The sequence below is a fragment of the Fusarium poae genome, chromosome 3, assembly GCF_019609905.1.
Source record: "Fusarium poae strain DAOMC 252244 chromosome 3, whole genome shotgun sequence".
NCBI classification, from domain to species: domain Eukaryota; kingdom Fungi; phylum Ascomycota; class Sordariomycetes; order Hypocreales; family Nectriaceae; genus Fusarium; species Fusarium poae.
In genome coordinates, this window is record NC_058401.1 from 6,328,058 (window position 1) to 6,351,495 (window position 23,438).

The window sequence follows — 23,438 nt, forward strand, 5'->3', positions numbered from 1 at the left end:
ATCTAGATTAATTGCCGTCCCCCACGGGGATATTCTCCTTGTGAGGCGTGCGAGTCGTGAGAAGCATAACCTCGGAGTCTAGATTTGGCAATACTCCGTCTCCAATTGGACAGTGGTCAGGTACCTCGGCATCCTCCTTATGACATCAACGGTCGCAGCGAGCATCCATGCGCTAGAGCAATTCTTTGTTACTGCGGCTCCTTCACATGCTTTTCATGGTCGGAATTTACAGCAAAGGCGCATGGCACATGATCTTGGCCATGACCGCATCGAGTAAGTAAATGCCCTGAGAAGCACGACTCATGACCTGAACTTCTGTTCGACGTCGACGGGAGTATCTATTCCCCAGACGAAGGACAAGGCCCGTTCAGCAGAAACATGGGGGTGGAGCATGTCTATCTCCTTTAGTGCATGTAGCAGCTGTATCACTCACTGAGCATGTGATTGTAATCCTGCTTCCCAGCTACTTTTTTGCCGAACATAGAAAATATTAAAAAGATCACATTAAAGGATTTTGATCTTTGCTTCCTTCTTTTCTATTCTTCCCATATTTCTGTTTGACGTTGCTCATCTTATCTTTGATATCCATCCTTCCTCTCTTAGGTAGTGGTTGTCTTTCCCTTTCCCTGTCCATCACACTTCACTACCACATTACAAAACGACCGCAATCATGTCAAAGACCTTTACTACAAGCGACGTTGCGTCGCATAACAAGCCTGGGGATTTGTACATAATTGTCGACGGCGATGTTTACGACCTCACAAAGTTTCAGGACGATCACCCTGGTGAGTAGACCAGCCAGCATCACTCACAATGCGCGTCTGACTCGTTATTAGGCGGCAAAAAGATCCTCCAGCGCGTCGCTGGCAAGGACGCTTCCAAGCAGTTCTGGAAGTACCACAACGAGGGAATCCTGAAGAAATACAAGAACCAGCTCTTGGTCGGCTCTCTTGACTCCAAGCCCAATGCTCCCGAACCTAAACCTGCGGCCAATGCGGCACCTGTGCCTGCGGCTCCCACACCCAAGGCCGTCAAGACTGCCGAGAAGGAGGTTGCCGACAAAGAGGAAGAAGCCGAGGCTTTGGAGCCCTTCGGTGACCAGATTCCCTTTGCTGACCCTGCTTGGTATCAAAGTGTATGTTTAACACGAACGATTCGCCTTCTTCAGTCTAGTGCTTACAATTGCAGTACCACTCACCTTACTTCAACGAATCTCATGCTGCTCTGCGCGCTGAGATCCGTGAATGGATAGAAAACGACATCGAGCCCCATGTCACTGATTGGGATGAGGCCAAGGAGGTCCCTGAGGAGATTTACAAGGAGATGGGTCGCCGTGGTTACCTCGCCGGTCTTCTCGGTGTCAAGTATCCAACTCAATATGCTCCCAAGGGCGGTGTCAAGTCAGTTCCTGCTGAGAAGTGGGATCTATTCCACGAGATGATCATCACCGATGAGCTGTCCCGTACTGGCTCTGGTGGCTTCGTCTGGAACATTATTGGTGGTTTCGGTATCGGCTGCCCTCCTCTTATTAAGTTTGGCAAGAAGGCGCTCAAGGACCGCATCATGCCTGGTATTCTCAGCGGCGAGAAGCGAATCTGCTTGGCCATCACTGAGCCTGATGCTGGTAGCGACGTTGCCAACTTGACATGTGAGGCCAAGTTGAGTGAGGATGGAAAGCACTACATCGTCAACGGCGAGAAGAAGTGGATCACCAACGGTATCTGGTCCGACTACTTCACCGTAGCTGTACGAACTGGCGAGGCTGGAATGAACGGCGTGTCTCTACTTCTCATTGAGCGTAGCGAGGGTGTTTCGACTCGACGTATGCCTTGTCAAGGTGTCCTTTCTTCAGGCACAACATATATCACCTTTGAAGACGTCAAGGTCCCTGTCGAGAACCTCCTTGGCAAGGAAAACCAAGGCTTCAAGGGTAAGTTCCGTTACGCATGAATTTCTTGGGGCTCAGGCTAACAGACTCTCAGTTATCATGACCAACTTCAACCATGAGCGTATGGGTATTATCATCCAGTCCCTTCGATTCTCTCGTGTTTGCTACGAGGAGTCCGTCAAGTACGGCAGCAAGCGACGCACCTTTGGCAAGAAACTCATCGACCATCCTGTCATCCGCATGAAGCTTGCACATATGGCCCGCCAAATAGAGGCTTCGTACAACTGGCTTGAGAATCTCATCTATCAGTGCGAGCGCATGGGAGAGACTGAGGCTATGCTGCGACTTGGCGGTCCCATCGCTGGTCTCAAGGCACAATCTACACTCACTTTTGAGTTCTGCGCCCGAGAGGCCAGTCAGATCTTTGGAGGTCTGAGCTACTCTCGTGGTGGACAGGGCGCCAAGGTCGAGCGACTCTATCGTGATGTGAGAGCATACGCTATCCCTGGTGGCAGTGAAGAGATTATGCTTGATCTCAGCATGCGACAGAGCTTGAGAGTGGCAAAGGCGGTAGGCATGAAACTCTAAAGAGTTGGGATTAAAGGTCTTGTATGAGTACTGCACCGCATAGTGGAGTTTTTAGTATTTGTTGAACATGCCATGGCTTGGATATGAGGCCATATTAGTCAATGATGGATACCATTTTACAAAACAAAGATTCAGTATTAAAGACCAGGACCAAACATGCTGTAGTGCACACCCAGGAGTGACGACACGAACTAGTCAAGCTTTGAATTTGACGTTGCTTATGCACTTATTTGTTCCATGATTATTGGTCAATTGATCCTGGAGGTTATGATAGGCGATACACAATGATCCATATTCACTTGTTGGAAGGTCTGATATCGGTGGATGATCCGTTGACAACCATCAATTGACACTGCCGGTGCGCTTGTCGTTCATTTGAGCCAATTCAGCCCTCAGGGATAGCGAATGGAAACCGATAGTTACTTGATCAGTATTTGACTCTCTACAAGGAGAGATGTTTGATCAACACCCCAATTCCCTACCCCTATCTTTCTTGACGAATCCGCGCGAATCGAGCTATTAAGCTTCGAGGGACAACACATCAAATGCTTTCAATGAACAAGGTTTATATAGCTTGTCAAGTTAAGTTGATACCTAGAGTTGAGCCCTGCCTTTGTATCTAGTATAACTGATCCAATGTAAACTTTGTTGCCTTTTATACTGCCGCAACTATCTGTCCTTATCTTTATATAAGAAACCTCGGAGTCTTCCATCCAAGCACGTTTCTTCTCACAACCTAACCAACTTTGGTAACAGAAAATTCCTAAGATCGCTCTCCTGCTCTTCAGCTCAGTTCCATCCCGTTCAGTTGATAAAATCCGGGCTGCCCCGCCACCACGTGACCGTCTAGCGCAGGGCCTTCCGCCGCAATGAGGCACACACCATCGTCACCTTCACCTTCAAACTGCAAGACTGAGCCTACTCTACTTCTTCCCTCCGCTACGAACCATACCTCCAAACACTCGACCACGACCAGCAATCTCAACATACGACTTCGATTACGCGCTTGCGACTAACCAAAGCCCCTTTTTCATTCCCGAGCCTTCTTTTTCGGGTAGTTCGCGTACCGATTTTCCTCCGACTTCTTTCCCCCCACACAAACCGACACACGCCTGCAGCTCCTCACCAGCTGCCATCCTCGCCCCCGATTCTACGAGAGGCCGACCTCTGTGCTGTTTTGCATATAATATCTCACCCTTTACTTTCTTTCGATCCGTAGACGGATCCTATACACGCAATGGCGGATCAGCTAGCAGACAAGCTGAAATCCACCCAACTCAGGTCCGCTGCGCCGCCCTAGCGGCCCTTGTGAGCTTGGACTAACTCGAGCAGTGACGGTTCTCCCGGCGCGAGTGACGAGTGGAAGAAGAATCTCAACCTCCCCGCCAAAGACAACCGACAACAAACAGAGGTACACGCTGCAATCACCCTTTCTGGCGCATTCCCATGTGCTGTGCTGACCTTGACCTCTAGGATGTTACAAACACAAAGGGCTTGGAGTTCGAAAACTTCGCCCTTAAGCGAGATCTGCTCATGGGCATCTTTGAAGCAGGATTCGAAAAGCCATCACCGATTCAAGAGGAATCTATCCCCGTCGCATTAACTGGCCGAGATATCCTTGCCCGTGCAAAGAACGGCACTGGCAAGACAGCTGCCTTTGTCATCCCCACTTTGGAACGCATCAACCCCAAGATTTCTAAGATCCAGTGTCTTATTCTTGTCCCCACACGTGAGCTTGCCATGCAGACCTCGCAAGTCTGCAAAACTCTTGGTAAGCACCTCGGTATCAATGTCATGGTCACGACTGGTGGTACTGGCCTTCGAGATGATATTATTCGCCTTCAGGATCCTGTCCATATTGTGGTTGGTACCCCAGGCCGAATTCTCGATCTCGCTGGCAAGAATGTTGCCGACCTTAGCGAGTGCCCCATGTTCATCATGGACGAAGCCGATAAGCTTCTATCCATTGAGTTCACCCCTGTCATTGAGCAGCTCCTGCAATTCCATCCCAAGGACCGACAGGTCATGCTTTTCTCCGCCACCTTCCCTCTATCCGTCAAGGACTTCTCCGATAAGAACATGGTCAGCCCGTACGAAATTAACCTAATGGATGAGCTCACACTGAGAGGTATTACCCAATACTACGCTTTCGTCGAAGAGAAACAAAAGGTTCATTGCTTGAACACTCTCTTCTCCAAGCTCCAAATCAACCAATCTATCATCTTTTGCAACTCCACGAACCGAGTCGAACTTTTGGCGAAGAAAATCACAGAGCTTGGCTATTCTTGTTTCTACAGTCATGCGAAGATGCAGCAACACGCACGAAACCGTGTTTTTCATGATTTCCGTAACGGTGTCTGCCGAAACCTTGTGTGTTCCGACTTGCTCACCCGTGGTATCGACATCCAGGCCGTCAACGTTGTCATCAACTTTGATTTCCCCAAGAATGCCGAGACTTACCTCCACCGTATCGGTCGATCCGGCCGTTACGGCCACCTTGGTCTGGCTATTAACCTGATCAACTGGGACGACCGCTTCAACCTTTACAACATTGAGCGAGACCTCGGCACCGAAATCCAGCCTATTCCCGCCAGCATCGACAAGAGCCTCTATGTTTACGAGAACCCCGAGTCAATCCCTCGACCCATCTCAAACCTCCAAAGGGGCCAACTACCTGCTGCTCAGGGTCAGCAGCCTCCTCAACAGCAACAGCAATACCAGCAGCCTCAGCAGACGCAGCAGGCTGGTCTGCCTCAGCAAGGCCAGGGTAACTGGCAGAGCCAGAACCCTCAGCACGGCAACCCGCACTATAACAATGGCGGACGAGGCCGTGGTGGACGTGGACGTGGATATCGTGGCCGTGGTGGCCAAGGCACGGGCGGTCGAGGTCGCGGCCCACCCCGCGATGTCCAATCCTAATATTACATATACTCATGCATGGCGTTAGGTGGGCGAGAAGGGGGGTTTACGGATGAACTTTTTTCGACATGATTTTTTTTTGTACCGGGTCATCATTTCAGTTTTGGATTGTACATTATTCGCATATTTTCCGCGAATGGAGAGAATGGCGAAACGGACTTCATTGCCCATGGATCACAACCACTCCGAAACTTTTACCATGGATCCTCACGCAAGGACCCAGAAAAACGGCACAGAACTGCATGCTTTACATGTTCTTGGAATGATAGCCTTAGTGGCTTCCTTGACTCGAGCCTGTCACTCTGTACCATCACCATCGGCTTTGATATTCTGTTTGGTTTGGTTCATGATATCTACGGATGATGAATGAGAGCGAGAAATGGAACTAGGGAAAAGGTGTTCTTTAGGCATCAACCACGGTAGACATACCCGCTTTGGGACTGGCACAGCCAACTGGTGCGGCAAGAAGGGAAATGGAGGTGTTCAAGAGTTGAGGCTTTCGAGGCTTTTCACGCGGATGGCGTTGCCCTCGGTTTGCATTTGAGGGCTGCAATTTCTGTGGTTGATATGAACAGTACCTCTGCAGAGCGCATGGGGGATATGATACCCTGACGACGAATCTACGTTAGACGAACGGACCTCATGAGATGGGACGCACTCGGTTAGACGTATTGGTGGGTTTGAAGGGGCTTGACGATGCTCATGGGCAAAATCACTTGATCTTTGCTTGTTGCTTTCTTATGGACAAGATACAGTCTTGATTTGAACATGTTTCGCGCAACAAGATTGAAGGATGGGATAGCAAGATGGCTGCAGTTGTGCAGCACAGCGTTGACAAAATTAATCAAGCGAGGAAAACAACAAAAAAAACCAATATTTTGGGAGGGAAAACTGGATAGACTGGATGGCTTTTGGACCGGCTCGGCTCGCGCCGTTGCATGCACGATGTGTTGCATGACATAACGGCGTTTGCTGGAGTTAGTAAGGCATGTAGTCTTTCTGAGCAAAACCGTGAGATATCTCACTTTCCTCTCATATTCACTTCTCAATTCGGCGTGACGACTACTGGTAATGTGACGAATACGTTGTTGACATGTGGTTCGTATTTGATGTGGACATATACAGGAATCGGACTCGGACTCGCGAAGCATGCTACCAGAAAAATGCAGCAGAATTTCTTCTGAGCCCGATGTTGTACGTCAACGTTCGACACTCGACTCTTTCAATAACTCTTATTAATTAAACCGTAAGAAGTTCTGAGGAGGCTCTGACCAACACGATAGCTGAGTCAGCGAACCTGGAATGCAATATTGTGCAACAGGGTTATGGTCATGGTCAAGGCCATGACAATTTCACGCATCGATCAACAAGCTTCATTAGCTTGCAGAGTGTTCCTGAAAATCACATCCTTCGTTTATTCTCGCCTCCTACCAAAGAACGATAGCGAAAGGCCAAGAAAATTTAGATGTGGTGCTGGCTTCAAGGGATCGTTGAAAGATTGCGTAAACGGTGGATACTTGAGAGAAAGTAAACACCCACATCTGTCACGGCTCTTGACATTCTTCGCCGACCCCGAGAGGGCCGTGCTTTTCAGAATAGCTTGGCAGGGGGGATGCGTTATTCCTTATGAAGGAAGAGGCAGCCAAGAATATAAGAGATATTTTGCGGAGGAGGAGAGCTTGTTCAGAGGAATCCAGAGTTTGATATGTGAAATGCCGAAGCTTGGCTTTGGGTGGTGTTGGATGTATGAATCAGGTCAAGAACTTGTATAGGTACATAATGATATGACTATGGCCAAGTGTACAGCATGACAAACGACGTATAATGAAACCTATGCGCATGCGTCTCAGTATTACATATCCGAGCGTAGAAAGAAACAGTCATGGTAATGCAAAGCCGAGAAGCTCATGTTCAATGCAATATCACGTTGATCAACCACACGAGACTGATGTCGTAGGAATTGCCAGCTCGCAGCAATGACGGAATGTGCTAGCGGTGAAGACACAAAGGGGACATCAAATGTCTTGGTAGTCTAGATAGTACCTATGCATCAAGAAAAGAGTGGAAAGACAAAGGCGACGATCTTTGTCAATCGATGTTGGTCAAAACGGTAGTGTTGGCGATCAGTTGCCATTCTTTGACCTGTCCGTTTTGCCAGTTTGGTAAGGCTTAGAAACACCACAGATTCATGTTGCCACTTGAATCCTTTCGAAAAGCTGGCCTCTCTTGCCCAGTTAGCCATTGCGCTATCCCTCAATGACAATAATTTGCTGTTCACGAGAATGAAATTGACAATAGCTGGATATGGGGGAAAGCGGGTCTCCCCGTGGCAGTGCAGCTAGACGGTGCCTGGGGTGATGGATGTTGACGGGATGCTGCAGATGACGGGAGGCTATTGGAGTGGGGGGGGATGAAGGTGAACTCTCAATTTAGATAGAGCACAAGAACGTCCAGTTGTACTCATCAGCTACGTGTATCTAACAATAGCCATTCCTTTGAGTTGGAAAGCTTTTATAGCCACTGTGGATGGTAAGAGTAAGCCAATGCTTATGGTTTCACATTGAAAGACAAGAGCCGAGATGGAAACTCCTTACCCACTGGCAGGACCTGGAATGAATAATACGGGCATTGTGACAGGGATTGCATTGACAGAAGAGATGATTTCTTTTCTATGAGAGACAGTCAATTTGATAACCTCGTTCGGTCATCAAGTGTAGTTGATCAAGACATAATAGTCGATAATTGACTAATCATACTGTGCTGTTGTTTAATATCTAAGCTTTGGTCTATTCCAAATTATTCTACAGATACCGAGTAACCAGGTAAGTTGACGAGATAATCAAGGATAATGGTCCCATACGATCTACTGTTATTCTCATCAAATCCTTTCACTTGCAACTCCAACACCATCTAATTCAATATGAACCCCAGCATTTCATTCAATACAGGCATATACTACTGTATTGTGTCGATGGCGCCGTATATTTTCAATATTACTCGAACCGTACCTGTAAACATCAAGAGCTAAACGCCCATTCTGTAAGCCACTATCGGGTGTCAACGCCGTCCGCCAAGCCATGAGCCAAGACATGGAAGATGTGCTGGGACTATGGATGCCACGCAAACCCTTTCAGCGGGTCTTTGGATGAGTTGGTTGGCTCAAGCTTCAGGTGCATTGCTACAGCAGGTGGAGAGAGTCATTAGAGTGCCCTTTAGATACGCTGTGCCCAGTAAAACCAGTGACAGTCTACTGGGGGCTCATATCAGCCGGAGTCCCGGATCCCCCCAATCCCCTTCCTGCCCCTTCTTCCTTCTACAGGACGCCTCATTTCCAGTTTTAGGTACATGCCAGGCAAGTCAGGAAGGAGCTGCACAAAGATTCCAGGGAACACCCGTCATTTTTTTCCAACCCGAATTTCTCCCAGCCTCACAAGTCGCCAGTCACCACCACCCCCCGTCTCTCACCTCACCCAAACTAATTCGACAGCACATTAGTCCAACAGGAACCAAGTAGACTACGAAACCTGTTCCCTCATCCCATCACATCTTAATTATCCTCATTCAACACCAACAACCAATCCACTCTGGTCATTTATTTACTGCAACTTAACGTTATCGCCTGCCAACTCTCCCCCCCAAACGCGGTGTCCCTGCCCTGTCCATTGGTCGACCCGCCAAGCTTCCCCCGTGCGCCCAGCCAGCAAGGCCCTCGATCCAATTTCCCTCTTACCTCTACCGCCCATTGTTACAGCAGCAACGTCAATACCCAACACAAAGTTAGCAAGAGCAAAGAATCGCGACTGGATCCCAGTGAAAACAGATCCTGGCGACACCTCGACGACCTCCCAAAACCAAGCTACCGATTAATCTCGAAATAGCATCACTTTTTCTTGCAGCATCTACTGTGTCAGCACTCGCTGGTCTTGTCTTCCAGCGAGTCAATCAGGATTCCTCTCGAAATGCCATCGTTTCTTCCCGATCAGCACAATTCGACAATTTACAATAACAACCCCGACATCCTCGACCTTGATCCCACGAACCAGTTCGGTCTAGCGAACAAGGAGAGGGTGAATGGGGGTTCTATCCGCCACGCCCGATCCGACACCATAAATGAGCGTTTTGACGAGAGCTCCATTTCTTCTACACACGCGTCTGAAGTTTCCGACTCAACACCGGCGCATATGAATGGCAACAGTAACGGCACACGGCCTACGAGCATGAGCTCTGTTTCTAACGGAAAATCAGCTACGGCTACTCGCCCTACCCGACACAACGATGCCGCCGACGTCGATAACTTTGGGCAGAAGCCCACGTTGAACGGTACTACAAACCTTGCCGACCGTACTCGCCATCATTCCTCCGACGTCAATGGCATGGATTCTAACACAAATTCCACTAATAACCATCAACATTATAATAATTTATCAAAACCTCTCCCATCAGAACCTCAACACTCAGAAGAGGTTTCTGAAAAACCTCAGAACGGAGGCATTGATAGAACCCATAAGCTTGCGACCTCACCAGTCCCTGCGGAACCGCGAGGCTCCCTCACCAACACAAACCTTGATGCGGCGCAGACAGTGCCGGCTCGTACCAATGGTGCCCACAGATTGTCATCCCCACCAATCTACAACCCTTCGAGTGCGGCAGCTTCCTCAACAGGGCATCTCCAAGCTCCTCCCCCTGGTCTCAAGCAACGGCATACTCTTGATGTGCCCAAGTACGTCCCAGGTCGTGCATCCAAGGACGGCATGGACACTGCCCAGGCTAGCGGCCGCTTCTCTCCTACTAACGCCGGAACCCCTAGTGGTCGACGACCTTCATTGAGTATGGGTCGAAGGCCAACCCGGTCAATGCAGTCAGACGGGCCTCGAGATGAGATCGTGCCAGACGAGGATGCGCTCCGCTGGGCAGAGGCTTTGCGACAAAAGCGGGCCAGTAAACGAAGGAGAAAGGAAGAGGAGGACGATGATCGAGTCCTTGTCGGTACCAAGGTTGACGAGACTCATGCTAACTGGGAGACCGCCTACAACATGCTTACGGGTATTCGTGTTTCAGTTTCGAGAACGAATGCCAAACTCGACCGAGAGTTGACAGATGCCGATTTTGATACTAAGCAGAAGTCGACATTTGACATTGCCGGTAATGAGCTGGTACCGTCTGCAAAGTACGATTTCAAGTTCAAGGACTACGCTCCTTGGGTTTTCCGCCGCCTCCGATCTCTTTTCCACCTAGACCCTGCCGATTATCTCATGTCACTCACCGGCAAGTACATACTGTCGGAGCTTGGCTCTCCTGGCAAAAGTGGAAGCTTCTTTTACTTTTCACGAGATTACAAGTATATCATTAAAACCATCCACCACGCCGAGCATAAGTTCCTGCGCAAGATTCTCAAGGAATATTACCAGCATGTCAAGGACAACCCCAATATGCTTCTTTCGCAATTCTACGGTCTCCACCGCGTTAAGATGCCGTATGGCAAGAAAATCCACTTCGTTGTGATGAACAACCTCTTCCCCCCACACCGAGATATTCACACTACCTTTGATTTGAAGGGATCTACCATTGGCCGAGATTACCGGGAGGAGGATCTGGAGAAGAACCCTCGCGCAACACTGAAGGATCTCAATTGGCTCAGGCGGCAGAGAAGCCTGGAGTTGGGCATTCAGAAGAAACGCATGTTTCTGGAGCAACTACAACGAGACGTCGCTTTATTAAAACGACTTAAGATCATGGACTACTCATTACTGGTTGGCATACATGACGTCGCACGAGGGAACGAGGAAAACCTTCGCGACAAGACGCTTCAAGTGTTCAACCCTGGTGGTGAGAAGTCTCCCGACGACGAACCCAACTCAGTTCTTCTTCGCACACCATCCAAATTAGAGAATCAACGCAAGGCCAGGGAGCTACGACAGATGATTCGCCAGGAGCGGCCAGTACCCATGGGTCAATCAGCGAACAAGATGCCAGATGAGCTGCAAGAGGGCCAGCATCGTCCTGGGTGGGTTTTCGGGCAAGACGATGGCGGTTTTAGGGCAACCCACGAAGACAACACACCGGGGGATGAGATTTACTACCTCGGAGTCATCGACTGCCTCACTCATGTAAGTTCTTGTCCGACGCTCGAAACATACACAACTGACATATTTTAGTATGGAATTATCAAAAAGATCGAGCATTTCTGGAAGGGCTTGTCCAGTGACAAGACACAAATCTCGGCTTTGCCACCCGACCAGTATGGTGACCGATTCTACCATTTCATTGAGGGCGTCACTATGTCGACAGAGGAAGCTCACAGGGAGGCCGAGAGAAGGCACCAAGAGATACTTGAGGCGCAACGCTCAGAGGCAAGAGTCTCGAGCTGGAATTCTCGTCGTAGGTCATCTCAACCTGTTCCTCCAGTACCAAGTCATGGTCCTCCTCCACCACCCGGTCCGCGATCTCCAGAAGCGCAGGAAACGGTCGAGAAGGCCAATAGGGAGGCTGAACGCTCAGAGAGACATGGCTACACTGAGGACCAGATACCAGATCGAGTTTTGTCTACTGGCACTATCAAGGACACTCGCGATTCTCTGCAACACGAACCTATCCTTCCTGTGGTGCAAGAGGCAGGCGAAAACGGACGCGATGACAATGAGGTACGGCCTTTGACACTCCCCAAGGACCTCAACAAAAGCCTCCCGCCTACTAGAGCACCGCCACCAACTCCCCCCAAGCCTGGCTATCCTGGAGCAGGAAGTGCGGATAGCGGATATGCAGGTTTCGGTAATGGCACAGCTCTCGGCAACGGCTATACGTCTCAACAAAGGGTCAGCATTGACAGCCTTAACAAGGAGCTGCCTCCACTACCGAGAAAGGATGGCACAGACAACAGTGGCGTTCGGATGGTAGCTTAAGTTGCAACCACGACCTGATCAGGGTTGTCGAGGAGGACAAAAGACGGAATCACGATTAAGAAAGCGAATGACGCAGATACACAAGGTTGACGAGCGACGGAACCATCGTCAACCACCAATGATGCATTAGAAAAGCGAGACACCTGGCGACCACCCCTTGTTCTGGTCCTTTCCTTGACCAGCCATGCATGCACTATTTCCTTTTTTGTTTTTATCTACACCTTTTGCATACTGAACTCGGCCTATGAAAGCAAGTCTATTTCAATTCCATTTCCTTTGTCGGCTACGAATCGGAGAGAGGATCACTGGGGCGGATAGTGAGCCAGCTGCGTCAAGTCGCATCGTGGAGTACGACAGCACAGCACCTGTGGGAGCGAGTGCAGATATCGGTTCTTTATTAAGAAAAAGAAGAAGACATGGATGATACCACCACGTTTAGCACGCTGCAGTTTGTTTTTGACACTATTTTCACTTGGTCATTATTCAATTCTTCCACGGCCCGGCCCTTTCACATGATTATTCTTTCTTGTCGTATACTTATTGTCGTTTTCTCGTTTGGTTTTCATCAGCTAGCTGTGCTTGCAGTCTGTACATGCAAGGGTTTAGGTAGTAGGAATCGATAGATCTGGTAGGATAAAGACTTGAGCTGTCTAATCTGGTAGGACAGGAATGAAGGGCGCGGTGAAGCAGTGCATTAGTTGTACATGTAGGTGTGAATTGGTGATGGTGCGGTAGTTTACAGTGGTATAATACAATATGTATAACAAATGGCCCTTTCTTTATGAAGCCTTTTCCGTGTCGGTCGTTTCGTCCATGATTTTGAGTTGTCCAAGAAACCACTCGTTCTTGACGTTGACCATACCATTTACTTCTTCTTGTTCAACATGGCTTGAATATCCTCCACACCCTTACCCTTCTCCCCGGCACCACCCTCAGGCGCGAAGCTCGTTGTGACCGTCATCTCCTGGGCACCCTGCGCTCTCAATTCATCCAGACGTCGCTTTTTCTGGATATCGGCTACTCGCCACTGCTTGAAGTACTTGACCCAAGCAGCAGCGCAATCCCGTTCAAAGTCTACCGTCTCTGTCGGACAGGCGCGCTTAGTGGCGGAAGGGTCCTTGGTAGCGTCGACAATATTGTTGGCGTCGAGACAGTTGAAATAGGCATCGCGGGCGGCCCAGCAGATCTTGCGCTCTTGACGGTTGGGAATGGCATCGCCGGAGCGGATGGCGTCGGCGCGGGATTCGCTTGAGAACGGCCACAAACCCATTTCTTTTTTCTTTCTCTTTTTGCGGATTTTCTTTATTGTTTGTATTTGCTTGTATGCTTTTGCGAAATGAGGCTCAATTGAGAGCTTGAAGTGTAGTTGTAATAGCGGGACAGATGGGACGGAATTAATTGGAGTTTATGGTGGCTCAAAATCTCATAACTCAAGGTCATGTTAGCTCCAATCGAGGTATGACGAGTGGGAGCGGCAGAAAATGACCGGGCGGTGAGACGCAACAGGATTAGTGAACGATTAGTACATTCCCAGGTCGTTTCAGGGTACAGTACCTACAGCTGCTACTAACTCACCTAACTGTGGCTGATGCACTTTAATCTGTCCTTTGATCTAGGTACGCATCCAAGGTCCCTGCTTCACGCGACCTCCTTGCTTCAACTCTACTTCATTTCCCTCCTTTTGAACCCTGATTTTGACATTTTTCTTTCTTGTTCAGTTTAAAAGTTTGTTTTTGAGAAGGGTTTGTAATCACAAAAGGACAGAAGGTCCAAAGAGAAAGAGTTGGTATAACCTAAAGCTTGAGTCTAAAAAGGACGGGCACGCATCACAAGACCTCACGAGACATGCCCTTTCGATGACCAACGCCTCCTCCCCCATGCTACTACGATAAGACCCTATCTTCAACAACACCACAACCACCACTCCCGATCAGAGAAGCCGCAGAGAACACAGGATGCCGCGTCGTCGCAAACCCCCGCGCGCAGGCGCACTCGCAGAGCTAGCGCCACTCAAGATCGCAGGCCAGATCGCGACGCTGCAGGCCATTTACTACTTCGCCGCCCTGGTCCTCATCGTCTTCACGGCGCTTGTGTCAGGGTCTGGTTTCAGTTGGACCCTTGTATTCGGCTGGGAGGGTTTGAGAGGAGATACAACACACGGTTGGCTCATGTCTTTTATTTTCTTGTTAGACGGGGGCTTGATTATGTGAGTTACTCTCCCTTGTGCTTCGAGAAGAAGCGCAATTTGTGGCTTCTGTATTCTGGGCACGATTACTAACTTCACTCTGTAGCTCCATCGCAGTAGTCGCCCTCATCGCACGTTCCAAACTCGTACCCGATTTCGCCATAACGGTCCATTTCCTTCATCTCGTCATCGCATCCCTTTACAGCGGCCACATCCCTCGACACGGAGGCTGGTGGCTCACTATGATTGCATCAGCCGCGATCTCTGTGAGCCTGGGAATATGGGGCTGTCAATACCGCGAACTACAGCCTGTCTTCTTCGGCGGCCGTCCGATTCTCCCTGCCGTACCTGCATCGGTTGATGGCTCTACGACGCAACCTTCTACTGTGGATGAGGAGATGGCCATCCCTTCAAGGGGGAGAGGCAGAGACGGCAATGCGGAGTACGAAATGGAGCCTATGCTACCTCTGAAATGAGTTTGATGGGACCTGTTGGATATGTTTGGATAGACTTGCATTGCTTGGCGTTTGGGCGCTCTTTACACGTTTTACGTTAATATGGAAGAGCTTACTCTTGAAAACATGCTTTAAAGTTGTACCTGCCTCAGATGAAATCAGTCGAGGTAACTACGAGGTCAATACGATCTTTTGAAAGGGAGAACACTCAATGTGACAACGTTTTACGCAAATACGTCGAAGGTTGCCTAGTTAGCTGGCGTAAATGTCACTCTTATGAATCAAGTAAAACCCGAGGCTTAAAGTAAACAATATCATGTAAAAGCGTAGAAGACGTGGCTATTGGCGCCTCTTGTTGACTCTATCTCAATTGTACCTGATGCAAATCTCCAATCCCTTATGGCTTGCTTGATAACCAATCGTTGTCTCCCCAGAGAATTCACCTCCGTCTTAACATCTTTCGTAACGGAATAAAAACTCGCATGGCCCATCGATTTCGCCGCTTCGTATGTCTCTATATAACCGTTTTTCTACCTATACCAGGCCACTTCATGTGCGTTCTACGCGCCGGCTACAACAGCCAAATTATCGTATATCATCTTGCGTACCTCGTAGAAGGTACTTCGCCGAGCGGTTGGCATGCCCACACTCTCAACTTCGACACGACCTGCAGACGTCTTGCGAACGGCGACAGTGCCGTCAACGACCAGTGTACCCTCACCACGGAATTCCGCCGTGTGGCCAGCGGATTGCATGGCACGGCGAAGATCAGCAAGACGAAGGTCACCAACGTGCAATGGTTGGGCTGCTGAGCGTACGGCAGAAATGAGGTTCGCAGGAAGAACGTCGAGGACAGGCGTGGCCGAAGGGATAGCTGCCGCCGTGTTGGTTAGGGTAGTCGATGAGGGAGGCTCTTCGGTCTTTTGTCGTTTGTTGGCGACGTCCTCGTCGGCTGCTGCAGCTTCGTTGAGGTGTGTGGCAAGAAGCTGTCCTGTGATAGTGACGATACCCAGGCCACGAACGTTCTGCCACTTGATCTTTCTGACTAGAGGATCAGCCAGCTTGACAACCCAGGCGTTGGTGTCAACGCTAGCGTCTATAACGACGCCGATCTCGGGTGTGTATACGTCAACGGAACGTTCACTGCCAGAGTTGTCGGGATTGCTCTTGTCAGCTCCCAGTGCTCGACGGCAATCTTCAGCAAGAGCAAGTGTCTCGTCGCGTTCACCGCCAACAAGAATGAGCTTTCGGGGTTGGATAAGAGGAATCAACATATTAAGACTTCGCTTGTCGTGCAGACCACTGAAGTCAACATATGCGATGCGCATATTGGCCTGGATAGTCTCGGTCTGGTATGACAGCTTGCATGGTCCTACAGGTTCTTCGGTCTCAACATCCTCAACAGTGTCGAGTTCATCAGGAACGAAGCCGTCGCCTGCTCCAGCTTCTTCGCCGTCGTGAGAACCGGCCCGCATGGCTTGCGGTCGTTTGTTGGTGCCAGTGCCACTTTTCGCAACATCGTCCCATCGACGCTTCTTGCCGAGTTTGTCATCAGTGGCCTCAATGTTGGCGCTATCTTGACCATCTTCCTCTTTCTCCTCGGCACGAAGATAGTCTTCGGGGCGAATGAGCTCTCCAAAGTCGTCTTGACGCTTCCTTCGGATGGCGATAGGGAATGTGCGCTCTCGGCCCTTCTTCCCTCGGGAGTCAAAGTCGTATACACCCTTCTTCTTGATAAGCACATTAATGCCGAGGTCTTCATCTTTGAGTACGACATTCTTGCGACCAGCCTGGGCAATAGCTGTCGACACGTTGAGCGCTTTGCCCTGCTGTTCGCCATCCTCATCTTCCGAGTCGGATGATGATTCGGACGAAGCGTCGTCCACAACATCTGCTGCTGCCTCAAGTCCTGCCGCGCCTCCACTTTGTTGAGTTGCTTGAAGCTGTCTTTGAGTGGCAAGCCATTGTTGGTAGAGTGCCAACTCGTCTCCTTCCAAGGCATGACGTCGGGGTTCGCGGATCTCCAGCTCTCGTCCGCCGGCGTAAACGAGCTCGATATTCTCTCCGTTGCTGTTCTGCTCCACTGATACACCGTCTTTGCGCTTCTTCCACCAATCCCATAGCGTTCTTGCGATAGACGGCTTGTCATTCTTTGACAAACCTGGCTTATCTGTCAGGATGACCAAATTCCTTGAATCCTGTGCCAATCCCTTGATCAAATCCTTAGAGAAACCCCATTCTATGCTGCTATCGCTCGCCAGAATAACGCGACCTTCTGTCCCAGCGTTCTCGACGGTTTGACTGAGTAATCGTGCAATCTGGGCCTTTCTTTCGAGTAGTCGTAGATATTTGAAGTCGAATGGCCCTCCCTCCTTTTTGCTGTTTGCGCCATTGACCCTTCGTTGATCTTCAGCGAAAGCTTCGAATTCCTGCACGATGCTGTCGTCCATCCACTCAAGCATACTTCGAGCATATCGCATAGTGCTCGACATATTGCGGCCAGCCAGATACAGCTTAGCTGACTTGAGCACACCTCCCTCGGAAGCAGCATCGGTTCTCCAGGCATGTTCCAATAGGTATGAAAGCTCCAAAACTCTCGCGCTCGAGTCCACAGGAATCAGCACTGTTCCTCCTCGTGTGACACATGCCTTGATAGTATCGATGAGCTGCTCATCTCGCTTGGTGCGACCTCCAGGCTGTGCAGTTCGATCTGCACCACGACTGCTGCAGATCAGAGCGGTTGGTTTTCGCAACTGCTCAATAACTTCAGCGCCGCCACCTCCAGCTCCACCCAGCCAGGCTGCACCGGCAAACACGTTCTCACGTGCTTGATTCCAGTCCACCGCATACACGATCGATTCGAGGCCATGTTGGATATGCCATATTGTGCCACCGAGGGTGTGTCCCGAATTATACGCGGTAATCGTTAAACCGTTCAGGGGTGGCGAAAAGGGTGATGGTAGAGGTTGATGAGGTTGCGAGTATTTGAGGGGCTGGATGAGAGAAAAGTATCGGGCGATCTCCTCGTTGTTCGGCGATTGGAGAAGGAGGTTCTGTGCGGTTGTAGCAGTTTGAGTAAGTGAATAGGCACTCTCGGTGAGTGAGCTTTGGGGAATTGTTGTCGCAGCGGCGGGGCTCGAAGTATATAGGTCTTGAATAAGGGTGCGGCCGAGGTCAATGACAGGCCGTGTCGCATACACGGGGATGCGCGTGAACTGAGGAATGTTCTTGCAGCAATGGGCGTAGGCGGCGAGATGCGAAGCTGTCGCATGTGTAACGAGAATTAGAGATAGAGTCGTGACTTGTCTGGAACACCAATATTAGCAATCGCCTTGGCCAAGGAGTGCGCAGTAGGGCATACTTCTCAATTTCTTTGAGCTTTTCTACATCAAAACTCTCGTCCCATCCCAGATCAACCAGCACCTTGACACCCCCGTCAAGCTCGAGAAGGGATTGTGAAGCGGATGAATCCGACAAGGCGCCCTGGAGCGGACAGAAGGTGAACATGATGATACTGGCGCAATGCGATTATAGCAAGGATGATGGGAAGCCAAATTGAAGATACGTTCAAAATCGAATCAGGAAGGATATAGAAGTTATATCGATTGTCGAAGCATGATTATCAAGCAGAGCAAAGTCTGGGTTGAGATAGAAGCAAGCACTGTAGCTAGATGAAATGTTTTTGCAGCTATTGGTATTGCATTGTCCCTCTATTGATGCGGACAAAGACAATTGCTAGGTCGTCGCGATGCTTGATTATTCTGGCTATTGATGCGCGTAGCACCTGCAGCTGTCAATGCGCGGTCGGTGCGGCAAAACTATATTCCGACTTACACACCATAAATGCGTAACGATTGCTGACAAGATTCAATGCTTGATCAAGATTAGATTTGCTGTCAGAATACCTCGAATCTGTCATATTCTTACATTATACGTATCCTTTCTTGGAATTTATATGTTCATTCAAGCATGTAGTACAGGGGAGGGCCGATGGAAATAACCGCGCATTCAATAAACATCACGCTTTTCGAAAGAGGACAATAAAGATGTCGTTTTTACGTAAATCGTATTCATGATAATACCGATTTTCCCTGCTGGCAAACTTCCCTCACATGGTATTTTAAGTCACTGCCTAGATTCACGACACACACCCAACATTGACAGCTCCCTCATCCACACCCCACGGGAAGATCAAGCTCTAGGCTTCAGCAATAAAACAAGAAACCAGCAACTATTCTGTGGTCCCTCTTCCTTCGGTTTATCCTCTGACGCGGCCATTTCTCATGATGCCCCTTCAACTAATCTCTTTCGAGGTGGAAGCTGGCACCCCCAAACTTCATAGTCAGGCAAGTGGGATGTTTCAGCTACCTAGGTCTGGATACATACTGCCTATATAACTATATCTAAAATTGGGGTTTGAGCTGAGCCAGAATGCCCAATTATCAGCTAAAGTTAACAATTCGCTGGTTGCAGAAAGAGCCGCTATACTGTACCACACCCTGGCCGGCATCTCGGCATCGTCAGGCTGACGCGGCCCTTGGTGTTGAGTGACTACGCGGCGTCTAAGACACAGCCGGATAAACGGGAATGAGATAATATTCTGGGGTTGACAACAACCTTAATTCTACTGTAATTCTACCTCACGGTGCCGTTGTGCCGCCCCTGACCTACACAGCCGCGTACGCAGTGTACTCAGTTTGGCCTGCTGCACTTACACCTACACCCTGGGACAAAACGTGACATTCACAATAATAAAGACAATGAACAAATTTTAGCCATGCACTTGCGATATTACTCAGTAAATCTATGTACATGACCGGGCCTTCATCGCTACCTGGATAGTGATAACACCTCAACACCACTGAACCATGATGATTCCATGTGATCCGTCCTAAACACCAGTTCATTCATTCCTCTCCCATTCCCTGTCGTAAAATAAAACAAAATAAACGCTGAATTTGATCGCAACAAGCTTTTTTCGCTGTTGCACCTAGAAAACAAAACGCCGTAACGATGCATATGATGTGTACAAATAATAACCCCTTGTAATGTGATCCCCAATTTTAGCCTCCAAACCATTTCAAATTGGAGCCGAGTTTCGACGACTGCGCATGCCCTGCTTCTTCTTCTAGATGCAGAACTTGCGATCCAACATTCTCAGGGCTCTCGCATCCTCGCTGACACCACCCTTTTCAAGGCCGCAGGCACCAGACGCTCTAGGGCTGCTGGCGGCACTACCAGGCTTGGCACTACCACTCTCGCTGGTGGCGGGAGTATGGTGAAGCACTGCGTGAAGGGTAGAGAGACTAGACACCTCAGAACGAGAGTTTCGAGTGGGGCTAACACTCATGGTTCTACTGGGAGGTGTGCTGATTGCTGCCAATGATGAGCCAGGAGGACCGTTGGTCACCGCCCCAAGACTTGGTAGAGCTACTTGGTGAGTGTGTGAAACACCACTGGGTCGAGCATCAACCATGGCGCTTTGGACAGCTACCTGAAGATGTTGCTCGCGAGGCGACTCGTGTGCTCTGGGAAGAGCAATGTGCGGGTGGTGAGGAGACTTGGCCGTCAGAGGAGGAGGAAGAGGAGCAACACGGTGCTCGTAAGCGGGTGCCTGGGGGTAGTGAGGAGGAGGAGGAGGTAGGCCTGGATGGCCAGCGTGAGGTAGGTATTGTTGAGGGACATTAGGAGGGTAAGGAGCAGCATAGTGGCTGTAGGGAGGAGTAGCGGCGGGAGAAGGAGGCCAACCATATCCATGCTGAGGATAGGCACCGTAAGGTTGTTGACCAGGCTGAGCCATATAAGACTGCTGCATAGGGGCACGGGTGAGAGCGGGAGTGGTGTTGGCCTCGCCCATGCTAGACTCGGGATACATGCCCTTGACAGGAGTAATTCCTCGTAGCGCCTGGTCGTTTGTTGGTTGCTGAAGCTCAGGCTGACCAGGTTGTGGGCGAGAGTAATATGAGATGAGGTGTAGATGTTGGCCGCCAGAGGTAGTGATACTGAAAGACTGCTTCATTAGGCCGTCGGCCTTGTATCGGTATCCCTCAGGCTCTCCATCGTCTTGGTCCTCATCGCTACCACGTCCAGAGTCTGGGGTTTTACCACCGCCTCGTCGGTTGGTGTTGAAGCCTCCACCTCGCTTGCCCTCCATTTCGCGGTATGTGAGAAAGCTTCCGGAAACTCGACTGGCGCTCCATGACTTGCCGTCAGTCCATCTTCTCATACCGGCTTCCCGCTCATCCCAGACAAAAACGGAACCAGATCGAATTGATTGTCTCTCCTTCTCCGAAAGTCGTCGTTGCACACGGGGCAAGATGCCTAATCTGCAGGCCTCAAAGAGTCGAATAGCATCGGCGGGTGTCCGCACATAGCCGTGGTACGTTTCCATTGTGAAGGTGTGTAACGTTGTTGTGTTGTGATGTGATGTTGTTATTGTTGTTGTTGGTATTGGTAAGTAGAGAGATAGGTATAGTCCGCACAGAAGCGGAAGGAGGTCTAAAAGAGAAGAATTTTTGGGTAAATGGATCCAGTGCCTTGGTAGGTCGTCAGCGTCCTTATAAAGAAGGGCCTCGTGAGAACCAAGCTCAAGCTTGTACGCAGTGCCCCACTAGATCAGATCGGGCCCAGGGCGTGGGAGTGCAATGAAGGTGCGGGTGTGGTTGTAGATGTTGTAGGTGTGTAGACGCGAAGATGCGAATGTGACTCCACAAAGGCTGATGGCTCAGCGGAATTTTGTCCACGTCTCCACTTTGAAGAAGTGGACTGGTCTTTGACCTTCTTGGCGTTGCTGAGAACGTTGATTTGGGGCTGATGAGGCAAGGCAAGGCAGCAGTAGTAGTAGTACCTAGCCAAGCGGACAACGTGGTAATCGGTTTTGAAGAGGAGATAGTGACAGCGCTAGTCAGGTTTGTCAGTTTGATTGTTTGGAAGCGAAGCAGAGTAAAGAAAAGATGTTCTAATAGTGTAGTTGGTTGTCAAGAGGAAAGGTGCGAGAGAATTGAATTGATCAAAAGGTGCGAGTTGCGCACCGTTGATCATACATATATAATTCCCAAAACAAGGTGGTAAAGGACACTTCCAGGGGTTTGATGCTCAACTCCCTGACGGGAGTGCCGTCGGAGCCGATTAAGTCGAGGATCCACTCGACTAAAATTTCCCTGAGATTTGAATGTGTACAGTATTGCCGCTTGGCCAATGTTCCATCATGAACTGCAGTTGCAGGCAGAGAGTAGCGATTCAGATGCGGCTCTCAAGAGGCCCCAGAGAAGCCCCGTTGGACCTGAGCACAACGGTCCCACGAGTGCATCCAGGACACTTGATCCATGCACCAAACCGCCTCACCCAGGAGGTATTGCGCCGAGTACCAAAATACAGAGAAACACAAGATCTGAGACGGAGACAAACATACCTATCAAGGAGAGTAGCGGCTCACTGCGTTTGTCGTCGAGTTGGTGAAACTGTTGATCTGCTACAAGAAGCGAGTTTGCAAAAGGCTTTAGACGAGGTAAGCAGTGTATTATTTAACCATGTCCTCGGTCGAGACGGAAAGGCAGGGAGGGCTAGGAGCAAGCAAGATAAGGTTGCAAGTGTGTCTTGGAGGCGTACAGCACTGTAATTAGGCACAGTACTGTAAAGTCGGTGCTGGATAACTCGGCGACAACTTTGTGGAGAAGCACGGAGGACGGCAAAGAAGGAGGGTGTGAAGGATTGCTGGGGGTGAGACAAGAGTGAGTCCCAAGGTTGGTCAGGACAAGCTTTTGAAGCTGGACGCCCCCCCTCAAGGGGTTTTAGGGAAAGATGACGATGCAGGGCCAGCCAGGGCACGAGGATGGAGAGGGCATGATAGGCGCGAAACTGAGGGAAAATGCATGACAGATCACGGCTATCGGATCAGTTATGTAGATGAGGAGAGCATGGGGAATGGAATGAAAAGCCGACAAAGCCAGTAATATCGTATGATGACAACAATTGACATATGTTTACGAGTCTCGAAAAGAAGCTTACATTGCCGTATGATAAGGGAGTTCCGTCACACGCCGGCGCTGCGGTGAAGCTGGGGTTGATGTCGATAGTTTGGGGCCGAAATGGACAAGAGTTAGTAGACAGACAGAGAGTCTGGAACTCCAAAGCGTCGCAGCTGTATCTGCCGTAACCGTACAAGTCGTGGGGGAGGCGCTCCAAGGGCGATTCAGTTAGTAGTTTGTTTCTTGACGCTTCGGTGCGCCCGGCTGACCGGCTTGCCTATTTTCCTTTTTGGAAGGTACGGATGAGTATAATTAGAGGCACAGGAAAGGGAGGGAAGGGGAAGAAAGAGCTCCTGAAGCCGTGTTTCCGTTATTTTATACGAGACGCGTCGTTAAGGTTTTGATCAATGGATGCGATAATGGGAGTTCAATTAACCATATAATTAGAAAATAGCTTATCGGATGCCACTTTCAGAAAAGCTACATTCTTGTCCAACCAAGAAATCCCAACATGACTTGTAACTTTATAGAATTCCC

General features: G+C 49.7%; 7 protein-coding genes across 7 annotated transcripts; 4 read left to right on the forward strand and 3 right to left on the reverse strand.

The window, feature by feature from the left end:
* Positions 1 to 670: 670 nt before the first annotated feature.
* FPOAC1_009512 (uncharacterized protein) lies at positions 671 to 2,476 on the forward strand (the record flags this gene model as incomplete). The annotated part of the gene is made up of 4 exons (XM_044853938.1): positions 671 to 785; positions 837 to 1,135; positions 1,189 to 1,930; positions 1,983 to 2,476. The coding sequence occupies 4 exons, from the start codon at positions 671 to 673 to the stop codon at positions 2,474 to 2,476; spliced, it is 1,650 nt and encodes a 549-aa protein (XP_044706608.1).
* Positions 2,477 to 3,713: 1,237 nt separating this feature from the next.
* DHH1 (DExD/H-box ATP-dependent RNA helicase dhh1) lies at positions 3,714 to 5,395 on the forward strand (the record flags this gene model as incomplete). The annotated part of the gene is made up of 3 exons (XM_044853939.1): positions 3,714 to 3,757; positions 3,809 to 3,887; positions 3,950 to 5,395. 3 exons carry the CDS (start codon positions 3,714 to 3,716, stop codon positions 5,393 to 5,395), a joined length of 1,569 nt encoding a protein of 522 aa, XP_044706609.1.
* A 3,959-nt stretch (positions 5,396 to 9,354) lies between these two features.
* Positions 9,355 to 12,294, forward strand: FPOAC1_009514 (uncharacterized protein; the record flags this gene model as incomplete). The annotated part of the gene is made up of 2 exons (XM_044853940.1): positions 9,355 to 11,502; positions 11,551 to 12,294. The coding sequence occupies 2 exons, from the start codon at positions 9,355 to 9,357 to the stop codon at positions 12,292 to 12,294; spliced, it is 2,892 nt and encodes a 963-aa protein (XP_044706610.1).
* An 865-nt stretch (positions 12,295 to 13,159) lies between these two features.
* On the reverse strand, positions 13,160 to 13,564 carry FPOAC1_009515 (uncharacterized protein; the record flags this gene model as incomplete). Its single annotated transcript, XM_044853941.1, has 1 exon — positions 13,160 to 13,564. One exon carries the CDS (start codon positions 13,562 to 13,564, stop codon positions 13,160 to 13,162), a length of 405 nt encoding a protein of 134 aa, XP_044706611.1.
* Positions 13,565 to 14,249: 685 nt separating this feature from the next.
* Positions 14,250 to 14,955, forward strand: FPOAC1_009516 (uncharacterized protein; the record flags this gene model as incomplete). The annotated part of the gene is made up of 2 exons (XM_044853942.1): positions 14,250 to 14,500; positions 14,586 to 14,955. The coding sequence occupies 2 exons, from the start codon at positions 14,250 to 14,252 to the stop codon at positions 14,953 to 14,955; spliced, it is 621 nt and encodes a 206-aa protein (XP_044706612.1).
* A 539-nt stretch (positions 14,956 to 15,494) lies between these two features.
* On the reverse strand, positions 15,495 to 18,441 carry FPOAC1_009517 (uncharacterized protein; the record flags this gene model as incomplete). The annotated part of the gene is made up of 2 exons (XM_044853943.1): positions 15,495 to 18,240; positions 18,296 to 18,441. 2 exons carry the CDS (start codon positions 18,439 to 18,441, stop codon positions 15,495 to 15,497), a joined length of 2,892 nt encoding a protein of 963 aa, XP_044706613.1.
* A 258-nt stretch (positions 18,442 to 18,699) lies between these two features.
* Positions 18,700 to 21,325, reverse strand: FPOAC1_009518 (uncharacterized protein; the record flags this gene model as incomplete). The annotated part of the gene is made up of 4 exons (XM_044853944.1): positions 18,700 to 18,718; positions 18,769 to 18,807; positions 18,862 to 18,873; positions 20,076 to 21,325. The coding sequence occupies 4 exons, from the start codon at positions 21,323 to 21,325 to the stop codon at positions 18,700 to 18,702; spliced, it is 1,320 nt and encodes a 439-aa protein (XP_044706614.1).
* Positions 21,326 to 23,438: the final 2,113 nt, after the last annotated feature.